At 42.2% G+C, this 19759-nt stretch overlaps 1 protein-coding gene across 4 annotated transcripts in view; it reads left to right on the top strand.

Annotated features, from left to right (window-relative positions):
- Positions 1-9262: 9262 nt before the first annotated feature.
- prdm5 (PR domain containing 5) overlaps positions 9263-19759 on the top strand; it is a 338261-nt gene continuing 327764 nt past the window's right edge. For 2 of the 4 annotated variants that reach the window (XM_072590339.1, XM_072590428.1), the window contains exon 1: positions 9263-9721. In XM_072590339.1, coding sequence (XP_072446440.1) covers positions 9629-9721 — 93 coding nt within the window. In that variant the 5' untranslated portion in view covers positions 9263-9628. The remainder of the gene's footprint in view (positions 9722-19759) is intronic. The other 2 variants (XM_072590191.1, XM_072590256.1) reach the window with 2 other exon arrangements.

Genomic DNA, 19759 nt, shown 5'->3' with positions numbered 1-19759 from the left:
TGGGGCAGGAACAGGCTGATATGGTGAGTTTACCAGGGCAGTCTGCTTTGTGGATTTTGGGAAGGAGGTAGAGGTGGGCTGTCTGGGATTGGGAGACTACTACTTACAGACAGTGAGGGGAAGATCTCCAGAGATAAAGAGGTTGGTGATAGTCCTGGAAACATTGGCATCATGCTTGAATGTGGAGTCATAGTTCAGGGGCCGGTAGGAAGAAATGTCTGAGAGCTGGTGTTCAGTCTCTACAAGACAAAGATCACTGCACCAGCCTACAACAGGACCACCTCGGTCAGCAGGTTGAATAACAAAGTTAGGGTTAGACCTAAGAGAGCAAAGTGCAGCAATTTCATAAGGGGGCAGGTTAGAGCGGGTGAGAGGAGCACAGAAATCGAGAAGACCGATGTCACATTGGTTGTTTTCAATAAAGAGATTGTGAGCTAGAACTAGTTACGTCAACCTTAAAAATTTTCACTGGCCCTTCCTTGATCACCTTCTGTGGCAGAGTCACACAACCCAATGAGAGAAAAAAATTCTCTTCATCAAAATGTAACACCTGATCTTTAAGCACTGCTGCCACTGATGGGACTCACCACAAGAAGAAACATTGATTTGTTGTCCACCTTGTCAAGATAAGTTAGAATCATATATATTTCAATACAATCACCCCTCACCCTTCCAAACTTCCAAAACAAGCCAGTGTGTAAAACTTTCTTCATAAAGCAATCCACCCATTTCATTAACCTGTCTAGTAAACCTCTTCTGAACCAACTCCAATCTATTTACTTCATTCTTGCAGAAGAAGACCAAAGCAGCATACAATGTTTAAGAAATGATCTCACCAATTCCCTGACATATAACTGCAGCATAACATATTTACATTCAATTCCTCTTGTGATAAAATATAGCATTCTGTTACAACAGTGACTACATTTTGAAAATACTTCATTGTCTACAAGTGATTTGGGACAGCCTGCTATCATGAAGGGTGCTTTTCAAATGCAACTCTTCAAAAGACCATAAAACAGAAGAGCAGAAATAGGCTATTCAACTCATTGAGTCGACTCGGCCATTCAATGAAATCATGGTATACAAGCCGGCCTCCTGCTTGGCTATCTTGGATTCCAGCAGCTGCAGTTTTTTTTGTCTCTGTTCAGTGAGATCATGGCTGATCTGATAATCCTCAACTCCACTTTCCTGTATTTTCTCTATAACTCTTGATTCCTTTACTAATTAAAAATTGGCTTATTTTAACCCTGAATATGGATAATGAACCAATCACAACAGCCCTCTAAGGTAAAAAGTTCCAGAGATTACTATCTTCTACCAGTATACTTTTCCTTAGTTAAAGGGCTCAAAATAGTTTACATATCCAACTATGGTTTGACTTTTATCTTATATGGTTTTAGCAAAACCTCCCTACTTTTATACACCATTTCCTTTGAAATAAAGGCCACCATTCTATTTGCTTGAACCTGCTGAACTTAGATACTAACTATTTGTGATCCATGATTCAGTTCTGTATCCTTCTGCAGTCTTTCTCCATTTAAATAATATCCATTTCCTCTATTCTTCCTGCCAAAGTGCATAATCTCCCATTTTTCCATGTTATATTCCATCTGCCAAGCTTTTGCCCACTCATTTAACCTGTCCTAAATCCTCTGCAGAATTTTTGTGTCATCCTCTCCACTTGTGTTCCCACCGACATTTAATCTATTCTACAAACTTTACTGCATACATTCACTTCGCTCATTCACTTGTTTCTTCAAATGGTTACTAGGCCACTGCAACAACTTCACTGTTGGCTGATTGCACTTACAAGATTATTTATGTATAAACTGGATTTGATATCTATAAAGATTTCATAGTCAAGAATTTTCAGTAACTCTGTCAGGTAGAATCAATGTTATAGCTATGTGATAGGATCCAAATGACAACGAGCATAGTATACAATCTAAATAAGCCCAGATTCGTTTGTAATTAATCACATAAAATAATTTGAAATGATCTTTACATAACCCACTGCACAAGTTTTGGGCTTAAAGCATGCAATATTTATTAAACTTTACAATTTATAAGAACACCAGCTGACAACTATGGAGGTGGTCAGCAACAGATTGACTTCTACTGATACTTTCAAAGTAATAGTACATGGATGTGAATGTATTTAATATCTTGATTTACTGTACAACATTATTTCTCTACCACCTGAATCAGACTTTGTATGTGGTTATGACATACAAAGCTGTGGAAATACTCTAGGTCAAGCCATATCTGTGGAAAACAGAAACATTATTAACGAGTAGAATTTTAATTACCAAAGGAAGGTGGGCACAGTGAAGGATATGGGGTTAAGTCTCCAAAATGATCACACCTAATTGCAGATTTGGTGCGGGCAGGATTGCTATGGGCATCTGTGCAATTGTCCTGTAACTAACTAAAGCGTTCAATAAGTCAGTAACATTGACTCTAACATTGCGTTCTGCCTTAACAGCTGGTTCTTGGAGATTTCTGCATTTTGCCAGGGTTCAGGAGGTGAGAGTGCAGTGAAGTATGAGTGTTTAATGAAACTGACTATTTGGATAGACTTTAAAGACTAAAGTTGTTAACCTTGTGCTAAGCCTTAGTGAACATTTGCCTGTAGCTATTAAGATCACCACAACTACCTCCAGCTTTTTCTAGGGATCTGCTGAAGACATCATTGGGATTTCACAATATGGTCTCTGAAAGGTCACTTACTCTCAGTCCATCATGCCCTGATTTTCAAGTCTGCCATTTATGTGATCTTTGCTATGGATGAAGACAGTAAAATCCAGAGTTTTATCAGTTTTGCTCCAATGGCTGGTTTCTTACCGGTGCAGGATGTGATTATTTGCTTTCATGTGACACTGCATGTGCCTCAGATCAGCCAAATATCTTCATTCATCTTAAGGAATTTAATTCCTTCAATGTCCAGTCAGATGGTAACAATTGGAAAATACTTATCCAGGTCTGATCCAGATATCTAGCAGTCTGCTGCTGCTCATTTATACTGTGACAGTCATGTGTTCTGAAAGGTTCTCTCCAATCCACTCAGCAGCTGGCACCTGGAAGAGGACAAGACACTGACAATCTGCCTGCTGAGTGCTGGGAGGAATCGTACCACTAAGTCATAAGAGACGGTTCAAAACAGAAGCTATATCACCATGGGCTCAATAACAGTTCAAGCCATTGGGATAATCAAGACACCAATTCAAGTGTCTGGTCAGATTTAAAGGCACCTTTTAGGATCTTCTATCAAGTGTCTCATTGCACTGTGGAGGAAGGTGAAGATCGACAAGGAGGAGGGAGAGTAGGAGGTGGAGGGGACAGATGTGCCATGTTGCGTGCACCCCACACTTAGCTACCAGAGGGCCTGTGCAGGTCTCATTAATATGTGTGCATGCGGCCACCTGGAAATTCCATCAGAAATCCTATTCCCCTTACCAACCATCACATCTCTTTCCAACAGTCAAACAGCAAAGCATTAAACTCATTCATATCTTCAACTTCTTCTAAGGGAGCAAGTAGAGCTCTGTCTGGAGTAGGTGGTTGGAAGTTGATATGGAGAGTGAGGTGAGTGGATGAGAAATGGGGCAAGTGTCACAGTTCCATGTGTCCTTTCTCCGTTTTTGCTCTCGTGGGCTCTCCACATGACCCTGTTAATCAAGAGCAAGAAAGCACTTGGCCACTCAGTGAAGCTTTCAGTCACCAAGAGGCAATGCTTTCTTCAAACCTTTGTAAAGAGACAGAGTGTGTCCAGTACGTCAAATTCTCCATGGATGTACTTGAGACATCACAACGATATGGATGGAAATGCATTCCTCCATTTGTTCTCCAAGGATATGGATTGAAAATGCCTATGGCTGCACACACATTTTCCGGTGCTGCTCTACAGATTTGTTATATATGTGACTCTTCAAGCCTATGCCCAGCTGAGCAACATTTAGAGTTTCCTGCATCATCCTACTGGGTTTTTCCGTTGTTGCCCTTGCCTCTATATGATGTGCTCTTCAACACATGCCAATTTAGTTAGCCGTCCTGCAGCACCCACCCAGGTATTTGTGTTGGTGAAGGATGATCCATCCTCAGTGTTTATACCCTTCTCTGAGATCTCTCAGCCTGGTCTCACAGTAGTTCCTTTGTCATTGCCTGGCGACGTATCTGAGGAAGAAAAAACACATAGCTTAATGCTGATATTGAGAATGGATACAAACATAGTATAGGACATAGAACAGTACAACACAGGCACAGACCCTTCACAACACCATGTCTGTGCTAACCATAATGCCATTCTGAACTAATCCCATCTGCTTGCACATGGTCTAGATCCCTCTTTTCCCTGCCTGTTCATGTTTCTCTCTAGATGCCTCTTAAAAGGTCGTATTGCATCTACTTCTATCACCTACCCTGGCAGCACCTTCCAGGCACCTACCACTATTTGTGTAAAAATCCTGCCTCACACACTGTTAAATTTTCTCCTCTCACCTTAAATCTATCCCTCCCAGTATTTGATGTTTCTACCCTGGGAAAAAGACTCTTGACTATTCACCATATCCATGCCTCTCATAATTTTATATACGTCTATCAGGTCACCCCTTAACCTTGCATCTGTAGCAAAAACAATCCCAATTTATCCAAGCTCTCCTTATAGTTAATACACTCAAATCCAGGCAGCATTCTGGTAAACCTCTTTTGCACTCTCTCCAAAGCCTCCAAATCCTTCCCTACAGTGTGGTGATCAGAACTGCACACAGTGCTCCAAATGTTGCCTAATGAAAGTTTTATACAGTGCAACATGACCTACCAATTTTTATACTCAGTGCCCTAACTGAAAAAGACAAGCATGCCATATGCCTTCCTTACCACCTTATCCACTTGTATTGCTACATGCAGGGAGTTATGGACTTGCTCTCAAGATGCCTTTATATATCAATGCTCCGAAGAGTCCTGTCATTTACTGTACACTTTCCTCTTGCATTGGATCTCTCAAGATGCATCACCTCACACTTATCCAGAATAAACTCCATCTGCTGTTTCTCCACCCAACTTTCCAACGGATCTATATTCTGTTGCATCCTTTGACAACTTTCCTCACTATTCACAACTCTACCAGTTTTTGTATCATCTGCAAACTTACTAACCATTATAATTTCATCCAAATTATGGATACATTGCAAACAACAGTGGTCCCAGCACTGATCCTTTCAAAACCCCATTGTTCACAGACCTCAAGTCAAAAAAGGACCCCTCTACAGCATCCATTGCCTTGTATGATCAAGCCAATTTTATATCCCATTTATCAACTCACTGTAGATCTCATGTGTCTTAATCTTCTGGACTGAACTACCATGAGGGACCTTTACAAATTTAATAAAGTCATGGAGACACCATCCACTGCCCTACACTCATCAATCATCTTTGTTACTTCATCAAAAAACTCAGTCAAATTTAACACAAGACCTCCTCCGCACAAAGCCACACAGATTATCCATAATAAGTATGGGGACTATCACTTCAGTTTAGTTAGTGGTGACCTCAAAACAACATGAGTTACAATGAGTGACCTTGGGACATTTATTATCTTAAAACCACTGTGTACATATAATTTATTGTCTGGGATATCCTCTATAACAATTTGGCTTTTTTCACCTTTGGATAGGAATGGAAAGTGAATGGAGAGCTGTCTTGCTTGCAGTCACAAAATGCATTGTAGTCCTGACATTTCTGGCCTTGGAAGTGCAGTTATGGGCAGGAGAATGGGAATCTGGTTAGGGCCTAGTCCTTCCAGGTCACTGCCACTTTCTCCCCATGAATCAACACTCCTGTGGAGTAATGTTCTAATATGTATGCAGCTGACTGGAAGATACTTTAGCATTTCAGCCTGTGTTTCAAACTAAGAAATGTAATGGTCTGATGCAGACATACTGCAAAAACAAAAGGGAAGGCCAAGTGTCAGTTTTCTAAACTGATCCAATTTGACAATGATTATCTGAGAATTTATAACTTGGCAGGTAGGAACAAAGCTTAAATTAATTAATGCTAAAGAAGTGTAAATAATCAATGGTAGTAAAATTATTTCCCTTTTTGATCATCCATTCTTGGAGGAGACCTGACACAATGAGAAGAGTAAGGAACTAGTTTGAATTAAGGGGCATCAACCTGGAAAATAACTCTGTTTCCTTGCTTGTATCCTTTCTCCACAGATGATGCCAGATCTGCTGAGTAGTGCGATCATTTTTTGTTTTTAATTTCAAATTTACAACATCTGCAGTTTTTGCTTGGGGGCAAGGAAGTAGTGCTGGCAGGAAAACAACTTTGTCTGGGCACCAAAAGCCAAGAAGAAATAAAGTAATCTAGGAGCAAAAAAGAAAATGCAGAACAATGTTCAGTGCGGAGTGGCGCGCCACAAATTGTGAAATACATGTAGAATATTCGTTCAGAGAATGCAGCAAAGCTGCTTTTCATCTTAGAACATAGAACATAGAAAAAACAGCACAGAACAGGCCTTTCGGCCCTCAATGTTGTGCCGACCTGTGGACTTTTCTCAGCTCGTCTCCCTGCACTATCCCAAATCATCCTTGAGCTTATCTAAGGATTGCTTAAATGAGCAAAACCAATGTAGTGTATAAAATCCCATGCAAGGACTGCAGAAAACACTACATCGGACAAACAGGAAGACAGTTAACGATCCGTATACACGAACACCAACTAGCCACGAAACGACACGACCAGCTATCCTTAGTAGCCACACACACAGATGACAAGCAACATGAATTCGACTGGGACAACACTACCATTATAGAGCAAGACAAACAGAGAACAGCCAGGGAATTCCTAGAGGCATGGCACTCATCCACAGACTCTATCAACAAACACATCGACCTGGACCCAATATACCGGCCACTACAGTGGACAGCTTGAACTGACAACCGGAAGCAGCAGAGACAGGCCACTATAAATGCCAGAGGAAACAGCACAGAAGCGCTTCACAGGAGGCTCCCAAGCACTGACGATGGCACCTAGACAGGGGACGAAACGTTTGCAAGACAAATTCCCAGCTCGGCGAACAGAACCACAACAACGAGCACCCGAGCTACAAATCTTCTACCAAACTTTGCTTAAATCTCCCTAATGTGGCTGAGTTGACTACCTGAGCAGGTAGGGCATTCCACGCCCTTACCACTCCATGCGTAAAGAACTTGCCTCTGACATCTGTCTTAAATCTATCACCCCTCAATTTGTAGTTATGCCCTCTCGTACAAGCTGATGTCATCATCCTTATATATTCTGGTTTGCATTCAAGATAAAGTTTTAAATTCATCTATCTGTGACTTAAACTAAATAAAGTATTATTTACAAGATTTAAATATATCAAAGTTGTATAATAATGGTGGTGCCAGTGACATACCACAATTGTGGCAGGTGGGAGTTTGTGAACAGCATATCTAGCCAATCATATGTGCAGGAAATGTCTTCATCCTGACAAACATCAGCTTCAACTGATTGAATAGAAGCCCAATATGGAGATATTATTTTCCATCTGGAATGAGTTTACCTGGACACTGATTCAGGAGGCAGTGACATGCCTTAGACTAGGTAGCTGTACAACTTACAACAAGGAATATTCAAAATGATTGACTGTTGTATAAGATAATGATTCAGAATTAATGTTGAGTTGCATTGAGCTCCACCCAAACTGATGATGTCACTTGATCTTCGGGTTGAGCAACACTAAGTCTTGCATAAGATATGGAGACAGATGTGATATACCTTGTTCCTGACAGTTGCAATTATACCTGTTGATAGATAATGTCAATTGTACCCTGACCCAGGTTCAAGTCATACTTCCTCCAGAGACGTGTAATAACACCTCTGAGCAGGTTCATTAAAACAAAAACTTGTTATGTGAGCTAAGTGGTTCTTCTTGATAAGATTCTCTAGGTCTATCCCCTACCACTGCTAGCCCATGGAAAGAAGGATCAGTGGCAATGAACTACCCCAAGAATACCAGTGACTGCGAACCAAAAAATAGATAGAGTCTTGTGCCTTTTGACTAAATCTTTGTTGGGTATATTTCTTGGTTATTTCATTTTATCATGATGAGGTAACAGACAAATCAAGATTTATTTTGTGATCGGTCTGGAAAATTTTGTACACCAGTTCCATTGGTCTATGAGTATATTAATCATGAAATCTTTACATACTGCAATTCATCCATTCACATTTGAAGCACGCATTCCCACAACACATCTCTCCAACTCTTTAACTTTGTAAATTAACTATGCTCATTTGCACAAATTGATTCCTGAGGAAACTAAATGGTTAAATTTGGTATGCTTGCCTTCATTGGTCAGTGCATTGAGTATAGAAGTTGGAAGGACATTGGTTAGGCCACTTTTGGAAAAGTGCATTTAATTCTAGTCTCTCTGCTACAGGAAGGATGTTGTGAAACTTGAAAAATAAAAGATCTACAAGGCTGTTGCCAGGGTTGGAGGGCTTGAGCTTTTGGGAGAGGCTGAATATTCTGAGGTTTTTTTCCCAGAGCATTGGAGGCTGAGGGGTGACCTTATGGAAGTTTATAAAATCATGAGGGCCATGGATAGGATGAATGGCCAAAGTCTTTTCCCTGGGGTGGGGCAATCTAAAACTAGAGGGCATAGGTTTAAGGTGAGCAGGGAAAGATTTAAAAGGGACTTAAGGGGCAACATTGTCACATAGACAATGGTGTAACTGGTTATATGAAGGATATTATCAAGCTGGAGAAGGTTCAGAAGAATTTTATCAGGATGTTGCATGGTATGGAAGGTTTGAGTTATGAAGATTGACTGGATAGGTTGGGAGTATTTTCACTGGAGTGTAGATGATTGAAGGGTATCCTAATAGAAGTTGAGAAAATAATGAAAGGTGTAGATAGAGTGCCTAAGATAGGGAATTTCAAGACTTAGGGGACAAATTTTTAAGGTGACAGGAGAGAGATTTAAATAAAATAAGGCTTTTTTAAACACAGAGGGTGGTTTGCACATGGGATGAACTTCTTGAGGAAGTGGTGGATATAAAGACATTTTAATAGATACATAAATAGGAAAGGTTTGGAGGGATATGGGCCAGGAACAGGCACATGGTATTAATTTTGTTTGGCATGGACTGTTTGGACGAAAGGGTCTGTTTCCATGCTGTATGACTCTATGTATGGAATGAGCTGCCAGAGGAAGTGGTGGAGGCTGGTACAATCACAATTCAAAAGGCATCTGGATGGCTTTAGGAATAGGAAGGGTTTAGAGGGGTTATGGGCCAAATGGGACCAGATTAATTTAGGATATCTGGTCGGTATGGACGAGTTGGAGCGAAGGGTCTGTTTCTGTGCTGGAGATCGCGGTCACTGTGGAGAAAGTTTGCTGCTGAGCTGGTGTTGAAACCTTGCTGAAAGCTCGGCTTTTACGGAGGAAAGTCGAGCCTGGAGAGTGCTCGGTGAGCCAATCAGAGCGCTGGGGTGTGCGGGCTACTCCAGGAGGGCAGCCGCTTGTCGGGGCTGGGAGGGGAGCTGCTTCCCGCTCGGGCCGAGCCTCAACTGAGCTCCTTCCCGGCCTGGCGCCAGGGTAGCGGGCCCGGCACCATGCTCGGTATGTACGTCCCCGATCGCTTCTCCTTGAAACCGTCCAAAGTGCAAGAAGGCATCGGGCTGTACACTGCCAGGAGAATAAAAAAGGTTTGTTTTCTTTGGGTTTTTTAAAAAAAGAAATTGGCGAGGTTTCGCCTTATAATTGCGAATGAACAACATTCCTGCTGCCCTTTCGCAGTGTGTGTGTGAGAGAGATTTTTGTTTGAGGAAGATGTTGTAACTTTTGCTGTGCAGACGGTCAGCTTGCTCACCCCGAGTGCCACGTATAAGAGCACCCAGGGCTCTCACTGGCTGCTACTGCATAGTGTCTGAAGGGCTCTCCTCCCAAATACTGCTCTCCTTCTTCAAAGTTTGAAGCCAGCAATATCATTATTAAAGTAAAATTTCCTCACTCTCCCCGCCACATTGGTCTTGACAACAGGTAACGGCTTGTAACGCTGCAGCCCTTTCATTCTATAGTCCTGATGCTAACACGCTTTCATTTCCAACATTTTTAAAATAAAACTATTATTTCAGATTATCAGCACTTTCCCTTTCATTCCATTTTGATATAGTTCGACTTTGACTTTAACACCTGAGATTTCAGACAACCTTGCTGGAATCAGATCCCTCTTATTCACTTATTTGTGACATAGTTCAGCACCTACAATAAGTAGCACAGGATCAGATTTAAAGGTTTTAAATGATCCTGGGATTAAAGAAGTTTATCTAACTCCTAATGCCCTGTTAACTTGGTGGTTAGCTAGCTCCCATTTTCTAGTGTCATAGAATCTGGAAATTCCTGGAAGTATAAGTGTTTTTTACCTGATCAAAATTTGCATGTGGGGTGAATGCACATAAAGTCATACAGCAAGGAAACAGACCCTTCAACCCAACCAGTCCATGCCAAACATAATCCCAAACTAAACTAGTTCCATTTGTCTGCTCCTGGCTCAGATCTTTCCAAATCTTTCCTGAAGAATGAGCAGCATTCTGAAAGCTAGTGCTTCCAAATAAACCTGTTGGACTATAACCTGGTGTTGTGTGATTTTTAATTTTGCACACCGCAGTCCAACACCAGCATCTCCAAATCATTTCCTATTCATGTTATTATCCAAATGTCTTTTAAACATTGTCATGTTCCGATTTGGTTGCTTGCTGATAGTTCCGTGTGAAAACTTAATTCCGAATTAATCATTGGGGAAATTGAAGCCATTGTTTCTAGTCTCTGATCTAAAGTCTATTCCCTGACAACATGCTTAGATTAAACTAATCTCTTTGCAGCCTTACTGACACATTTTACCCCAGAAGAACTTTAACCTCATTCCTACCATTTCCAAGATGCTTATTTCCACCTCTGTACAATCACCTGGCTGCATCCTTTGTTTCATTCATCTATTGGAAGAGTCCAGACCTCGAGGGCATGGGTTTAGGGTGAGATGGGAAAGATTTAAAAGGGATCGAAGGGGCAAGTTTTTCACACAGCAGGTGGTGTGTGTATGGAATGAGTTGTCAGAGAAGTGGTAGAGGCTGGTACATTTACAATATTTACAAAGCTTCTGGGTGGGTAAATGAGTAGGAAGCATTTAGAGGGATATGGGCTAAGTTCTGGAAACTTTGACTAAATTAATTTAGGATATCTGGTCAGCATGGACGAGTTGGATCGAAGGGCCTGTATCTGTGGTGTGTAACTCCATGGCTCTGTTGTTGAGACCCTCAATAATGTTTGATTTATCTCTATATGATCACTATTCCAATGTACTCCTGGCAGTTCTCCCACATCTGATACACTGTAAAATTCTGTGATCTAAATTTTACAGCATGGAAAGAGATGTGACGTGTCTCTACCAGTTGTCAGTCACCTATCTATTCTTCCAGCAACTGGCCTGTAGCCTTATGTGCTATGGCTCGACATCTGTTCATTTAAATATGTCCTGCCTCTACCACCCTTTTAGATAGAGTTCCAGATACCCACTACCGTCTAGGTGAAAGATTTATTCTATAATTTGCCTCTCAGTCTCTTGCCTTTTATCTTAAACTTGTGTCCCCTAGGTTTTGACCCCATTATGAAAGGGTAAGTTTCTTCCATACATGCACTTTTTCTATAACTCAATCTTTGACCATCATCTTCTGCTTCCTGCCACTAAGCCAATTTTGGATCTAATTTTCCAAATTGCCCTGGATCCCATTGGCTGTTATCTTCTTGATCAGTGTCCATTGTGAGACCTTGTCAAAAGCCTTCCAGAATTCTATCTCTGTTCCTCAACGTCCAAGATTCTCTGGACTTGTTGGTTCCACCTTTCACCTTTACAGGCGCATGTTGACCCTGCAACTCCACTGTTTCATTTTTGAAAGACTCTCACTTCTCTGATATAGAGTTTTCTACAATAGCTACACCCAATCCACTTTGGCCACATCCTACCTTACCATATTAAAATCAACTTACTCTGTTCAGAATCTTTATTTCTGACTGTCTTTTTTTTGGGACTACCGTAAATTCGATGAGCTAAAATTAGCTCTTGTAGGACTTTCTACATGCTTGATTAGAAATCTTTCCTAGGCACGACTTAAGAATTATATCTTCTCTAAACCTTTCTCACTTTGTTGTTCCCAGTTAATATTGGTGAAGTTTGAATGATGTTCTATTATTACCTGATTACTTTCATACTTCACTGGAATTTGCCTACATTTCTGCTATTTTATCTTTCCCTGGCTTTTTGGAGGGGCTGTAGTTCCCTCCTATCAATATGATTATTCTCTTTTTTTTTAAGGTTCTACGCTTGTTGCCTCAGTTGAGGAATCTTATAAGGTATCACCTCTCCTTACCACAGCATTTGAACTCTTGATCGATATTGCAACTCTACTTTCTTTTCTTTCTCTCCTTGTCTTCCTTGAGAATTCTGTGCTGTGGAATATTGAGCTGCTGAGTCCTGTGCCTCCCTCAGCCATGTGTCTGTCAATAATGTCATATCCCCATGTGTTAATCAGCACCCTCATCACCTCTGCCTTGCTCGCAAGATACCTTGCATTAAAATAAATGCCAGTCTTGCTGTGCATCTTTGTACCTTAACCTGACTCTGTATGGTCTGTCTACCAGACTGACTTGCCTTTTCTTCTATATTTGTTGGTGCGTTGCACCTTATTGTTTCTTCTCTGTATCCCACAATCATGCTGTATTAGCTTTAGCCCCCACCAATAGCACTGGCTACACCGCAGCCCCCACCCTGCAAGGAAAGTGGTTCCTTTATGTTCAGCAGCAAAGTGTCAGACTTGGACAGATCCTACTTTCCCAGAAACTGACCCAGTGATCCAGGAATCTGAAGTCCTCCCTCCTTCTTCAACTCTTCAGCTACACAAGTCACCCAGTCCTTTGCTGTTCATGGATTAACTCCATGCACTCTTAGAACTGGTTGGGATTATGTTTGCTGGAATTTAGGAGAATGAGGAGGTGGGGTGGAATCTCAGAAAGTTATAAAATTCCAACAGGGATTGGACAGGGTAAACATAGGCAGGATGTTCCTGATGACCAGGGAAACCAGAACCAGGGAGGGGAGAGGGGGGGTCACAGTGTAAGGATACGGGGTGGGCCACGTCAGACTGAACTGAGGAGGAATGTCTTCCCCCAGAGAGTGAGGAACCTGTGGGATTCATCCCCATATTATTGAACTGGAGACGGTTCAGAAAAGATTTATCAGAACATGGCTGGGAATGGAGTTTTTGAGTTAAAATGAGTTCAAAACTAGTGGCCATATTTTTAAGGGGATGGGGTGGGGGAACACAACATCAAGAAGGAGGGAGAGCTCATTCTTAGGGATAAAGGGATCTGGATGAGGAACAGGGACAGGGGAGTGTTGAGGTTGTACAGGATATTGGTTGAGGTGTCTTCTGGAATACCAGGTACATTTCTGGGCTCCCTGCTAGAGGAAGGATATTACCCAGCTGGAGAGGGTTCAGAAAAGATTGACAAGATGTTGCCAGGGTTGGAGGATCTGAGCTACAGGGAGAGGCTGAACAGGCTGGGGCTGTTTTCCCTAGAGCGTTGAGGCTGAGGGGTGACCTTATAGAGGTTTACAAAATCATGAGGGGCATGGATAGGATAAATAGACAAAGTTTTTTTCCCTGGGGTGGGGGAGTCCAGAACTAGTGGGCATAGGTTTAGGGTGAGAGGGGAAAGATATAAAAGAGACCTAAGGGGCAACGTTTTCACGCAGAGGGTGGTACGTGTATGGAATGAGCTGCCAGAGGAAGTGCTGGAGGCTGGTACAATTGCAACATTGCAACATTTAAGAGGCATTTGGATGGGTATATGAATAGGAATGGTTTGGAGGGACATGGGCCAGGTGCTGGCAGGTGGGACTAGATTGGGTTGGGATATCTGGTCGGCATGGACGAGTTGGACCGAAGGGTCTGTTTCCATGCTGTACATCTCTATGATTCTAACTACATCACCACCTCCTCTTGATTTTAAACACTGCCCCCTTATTTTTTAATTTCTCTATGGCCACATTTTTCTGAGCAATCTTCAAGATTAACATATGCTGCTCTAATTCTGCTTCTAGAGCATCTTTAACGTCATCATACGAGCAATGGGGATTGATGTTCAGTTGCTTGGCGCCTAAGCTCTTGCATACCCTCCAAGCATCTGTCTGCCTTTCTACCTCTATATTCTTTAAAGATACACCTTAAAACCTATGTCTTTGACCAAGCTTTAGGTTATAGGTAGTGTAGAACAGAGGGAGCTAGGGGGTCAGGTACATAATTCTTTAAAATTTGCAGGGAGACTGGGTGGTCAAGAAGGTTAGCGTACTTGGCTTCATTGCTCAGACCTTTTGAATATAGGACTTGGGACATCACATTGAGGTTGTACAGAATGTTGGTGAGGCCTCTTCTGGAGGACTGTGTGCAGTTCCGGTCATTCTTGGAAGGATATTATTGAACTGGAGACGGTTCAGAAAAGATTTATCAGAACATGGCTGGGAATGGAGTTTTTGAGTTAAAATGAGTTCAAAACTAGTGGCCATATTTTTAAGGTGAAAGGAGAAAGGTTTAAAAATGACACGAGGGGCAACTTTTTTTTTACATAGAGAGTGGTTAGCATGTGGAATGAACTTTCAGAGGAAGTGGTGGATGCAATGTTTTAAAAGACATTTGGATAAGTACGTGAATAAGAAAGGTTTAGATTAGATTCCCTACAGTATGGAAACAGGCCCTTCGGCCCAACAAGTCCACACTAATCCTCCAAAGAGCAACCTACCCCCTCTGACTAATGCACCTAACACTATGGGCAATTTAGCATGGCCAAGTCACCTAACCTGCAGATCTTTGGATTGTGGGAGGAAATCAAAAGGCACCCACAACAGACACTGGGAGAATGTGCAAACTCCACACTGACAGTCATCTGAGGAGTGAGTCGAACTCGTGTCCCTTTGAGGCAGCAGTGCTAACCACTGTGCCACTGTGCAGCTCTTGGTTTAGTTTGGGAACACAGTGTGTGGACTAGTTGGACCAAAGAGTCTGTTTCATAGTATGACTCTATGACTCTATCTGGGCTGATAACACCTCATACAGCTTTGTCATCGTTTGTTTCATTATGGTTTGCTGAAGTCTTTCAAAATGTTTTAATCTATTAACTACTCTAAATACTGAACCAGTGCATATAAATTATAACTTAGTAGCAAGCCTGCAAAAATTCTTGAATTCTCATACCTCAATTTTTCTCTGGTTCATTGGTCTGCAGGGGGAACAGTTCAATCTTTTTTTTCCCCACTAACAGCAATGGAAGCATAGTAGATATATTCACTTTTGCAAGAATATTGGGTTTCGCAAGATAGAGAGTTTCTGATGGTTGATATGCTGATATTTAGGTACCCACGGTCTCTATGGACAAAAAGGGCTTCACCTTGATGTAAATGGTATTGCATTGGTATTGTACTAGGCAGCTAAAGTGCCTGGTTCGTGGGCAGCATTTCATTCTAGGATTGGTGAAAGGTAAAAAGATAGCGATAGCAAAAGTTTGGCCTGTCGAAGACCAGGGCTGTCCCTTTAATGCTGGCTAAGGGTTCAGTCGTATGTTGCCAGGGTTGGAGGATTTGAGCTATAGGGAGAGGTTGAACAGGCTGGGGCTGTTTTCCCTGGAACGTCAGAGGCTGAGGGGTGACCTTATAGAGGTTTATAAAATCATGAGGGGCATGGATAGGATAAATAGGCAAAGTCTTTTCCCTGGGGTGGGGGAGTCCAGAACTGGAGGGCATGGGTTTAGGGTGAGAGGGGAAAGATTTAAAAGAGACCTAAGGGGCAACATTTTCACACAGAGGGTGGTATGTGTATGGAATGAGCTGCCAGAGGAAGTGGTAGAGGCTAGTACAATTGCAACATTTAAAAGGCATCTGGATGGGTATATGAATTAGAAGGGTTTGGAGGGATATAGGCCGGGTGCTGGCAGGTGGGACTAGATTGGGTTGGGATATCTGGTCGGCATGGATGAGTTGGACCGAATGGTCTGTTTCCACGCTGTACATCTCTATGACTCTGATTGTTTGCCAACATCCGGCAAGTGGCTAACATGGTTCAAAACAGCTGCAAACAGAAATGAACCTCAGCCACAGGACTTATACGGTTTGCAGGATTATAGCTAAAACAAGTGAGGTTTTAGGCACACAACAAACTAGAAAAACTGTGTATTTCAGTGTCTTTGAATAAACAAGGTTTAGAGGGGATCAATAAAAGTGGCTGAAATTGAGAGACATTTTTGTAGCAGTTATAATGATATTAAATATGGACTATTGATTTTGATTTCTATTGTCTAATATTATAAATGGGACTATTGTTGCTTTTAAAACTTATAGCAAACTCTATGCTTGCATGGCTGACTGCATCTCTAACAACATTCAAAAAAACTCGAAACCATCTTGGACAAAGCAGCCGTTTGATTGGCATTCATTCCCATCACCACCGATTCACATTGACAGCAGTGTATACCATCTACAAGATGAACTGCAGTAATTCAATAAGACTTCTTCAACAGCACTTTGCAAACCAACACCATCACCAGCCTCCAATCCCCACACCACCCTGACCTGGAACTGTGTTGTCATTCATTGTCATAGGGTCAAAGACTTGAAGCTCCCTTCCTCATAGCTCACTGCTTGCCCCTCTACTCTGAAGATCATAACAGTTTAAGACAGCAGCCTTCTCCAGGACAGTAAATGCTGGGCTAGCCAGTGACATCCATATCTCATGAATGGATAAAACCAGGCTCAAAAATATTGACTAAAAATGGTCATGGGCATCATCTGACCTATAAAGGTTGGCCAAGTTCCATGAAATGAACACGGGTTGGGCAAAAGACAGCTTGAGTTAAAATTAACACCTTTCCCAAAAAAGCTTTGAAGCCAGCCTTTGGGAGTGTGATGAGATACTCTTCTCAAGTTTAATGTTTTGGTGTTATTGTGAGAACCTTCACATGTTGATGATGGACCATTGTGCCCAGTCTGAATAATTGTAAACAATGAGCTCAGCACATTGAATACACAAACATGTTGCAGTTTCTTTGGTGGAGTGGAGGAGATGGAAATTTGACAATAAAACTAAAAAAAAGAAAAAGCCGGTGACCACACTTAATGTAATGACACATCAGAAAAGCAGAATCTTTACTGGCTGGCTGTGAATTGGCCTTGCAAGCCTCTCTGTTCAAGTGCAAATTTGAGCATTTCTAGTCTTTTTAGTTTTGAAGCAAATTTCTAGTTTTTAAGCAAGAAAATTGAAAAGCTAAACTTGCCTGTTTCGTGGCGCAGGTGAGGGGGCGCTGCTCTTCCAAAGGCTCAGTGTTGGCCTGATGCTGTGTTGCCTAGGGGTCAGTAATGAGGGAATGCCACCCTGTCTAAGGTACTGTCTGTTGTTGGAAATTTGAAAGCAATATCCTGCCTGCCCTTTGTAATGGACCGAAAAGATCCGATCCGCACTATTTTGGGGAAGAACAGAGGTGTTATCGCCAGTATTCTCATAAATGCTTAACCTTCAATCAATATCCTAAAAGCAGCTTATCTAATACAAAATTCTTGTTGAAGTTGTGCATATCCAGGCAGATGGGAAGTATTCTGTCACATCCCTGACCTGTGCTTTGTAGGTGGTAGACAGTTACTGCGGAGTCCAGAGATGAGTTACTCACTACAGAACTCCTAAGATCTGACCTGCTCTTGTACCCATGGTATTTCTGTGGCTGGTCCAGTTCAGTTACTGGTCACTGGTCATCATCACTGTTTATAAGTACGGAATTCAGCAATGGCAGTGCCATTGAATGTCAAGGGATGACGGATAGGATCTCTCTTACTCGCTTATGCAGTATGATGTTACTTGCCAGTTATTAACCCAAGGCTGGACATTGACCAGGTTTTTATTGCAATTTGAATGAAGGCCGTTGATGAAGCGACTGATGATATTGGGCCAAGGACACTACCCTGAGGAACTCCTCCAGAGCCTGACGATCTTGATGCTGTTTTCACCAAGATTGGAAGAGTGCACTGTTTGCCTAGTCCCATCATTCCACTGGCCACATTATAAAATGAATATTTTTGTCTCAGTTACTAAGAAGGCCAATTAACTAACACATACAGAAATTGCTGGAAAAACTTAACAGGTCTGGCTGCATCTGAAGAGAAAGCAACGGTAATACTTTGTGGCCCTTCTTCAGTGACCCTTCAGAACTGAGTGTAGCTCGGAAAAGGTTGGTATGTATGCTGAAGTTGGGGTAGTAAATGATAGGTAGAGACAGAGCCCAGAGAGACCGAGAAACAGTTGGGCAGACAAAGGAATGTGTAAAGGTCAGCCTGGGAGAATCAACAGCCGCTAATGAGGACCATTAGTGGCTGACAATGGGATGATTGTGATAGCAGCCTAGTGACAAAGCCTAGTATGTGGGGGTTAGGGTTAATGCACAGAAGAAGGTGCTCAGGCCTTGGAATTATTGAATTTGATTTTGAATCCTGAAGGCTGCAGGCTCCCCAAGTGGGAATTGTGGTGCTGTCCTTCCAATTTGCACTGGGTTTTGTTGGAGTACTGCAGCAAACCCGATATGGAAATCTCAGCCAGGGAACATGGTAGTGTGTTGAAATGGCAGGCAACAGAAAGCTCAGGGTCATTTTTGTGGAGAGAACAGAGGTATTCTACAAAGCAATCCCCAGCTCTGTTTCATCTCCCATTGGAGGGGAGACCACATTGTCAGCCGTGAATGCAGGAGACTAGACTAGACTAGTGCAATTAAATGGCTGCTTCACTTGGAAGGTGTGTCTGGGGCCTTGGATGATGAAGAGAGTGGAAATGAACATACAATGCCAGCCTAGCCAGCAGTGCCCTCGAATTAAAATTGAAGATGTAGAGGATAGTGAAGGAAATTACTCTGAGTACAACAGGATCTTGATTAAATGGGCCAATGGACTGAGGATGGTAGATGGAATTTAATGTAGATAAATACGAGGTGCTGCATTTAGGAAAAGCAAATCAGAGCCGGACTTATACACTTAACGGTAAGGTCCTGGGGAGTGTTGCCGAACAAAGAGACCTTGGAGTGCAGGTTCTTAGCTCCTTGAAAGTAGAGTCGCAAGTAGTAGGTGTTTGCTATGCTTTCCTTTATTGATCCGATCATTGAGTATAGGATTTAGTAGGTCACGTTGTGGCTGTACAGCACTTTGCGTACATTTCTGGTCTCCATTCTGTCGGAAGGATGTTGTGAAACTTGTAAGATTTCAGAAAAGGTTTACAAGGACGTTGCCAGGGTTGGAGGATTTGAGCTATAGGGAGAGGCTGTTTTCCTGGAGCGTCGGAGGCTGAGGGGTGACTTTATAGAGGTTTATAAAATCATGAGGGGCATGGATAAGGTAAATAGACAAGGTCTTTTCTAGAGGGCATAGGGTTAGGGTGAGAGAGGAAAGATATAAAGGAGACCTGAGGGGCAACTTGTTTGCGCTGAGGGTGGTGCGTGTATGGAATGAGCTGCCAGAGGAAGTGGTGGAGGCTGGTACAATTACAGCATTTAAATGGCATCTGGATGGGTATACGAATAGGAAGGGTTTAAAGGGATATGGGATGGGTGCTGGCAAATGGGACTGGATTGGGTTGGGATATCTGGTTGGCATGGAGGAGTTGGACCAA

Source organism: Chiloscyllium punctatum, chromosome 1, assembly GCF_047496795.1.
Source record: "Chiloscyllium punctatum isolate Juve2018m chromosome 1, sChiPun1.3, whole genome shotgun sequence".
In the NCBI taxonomy this organism is placed as follows: domain Eukaryota; kingdom Metazoa; phylum Chordata; class Chondrichthyes; order Orectolobiformes; family Hemiscylliidae; genus Chiloscyllium; species Chiloscyllium punctatum.
This window is presented reverse-complemented; position numbering and strand designations above follow the sequence as displayed.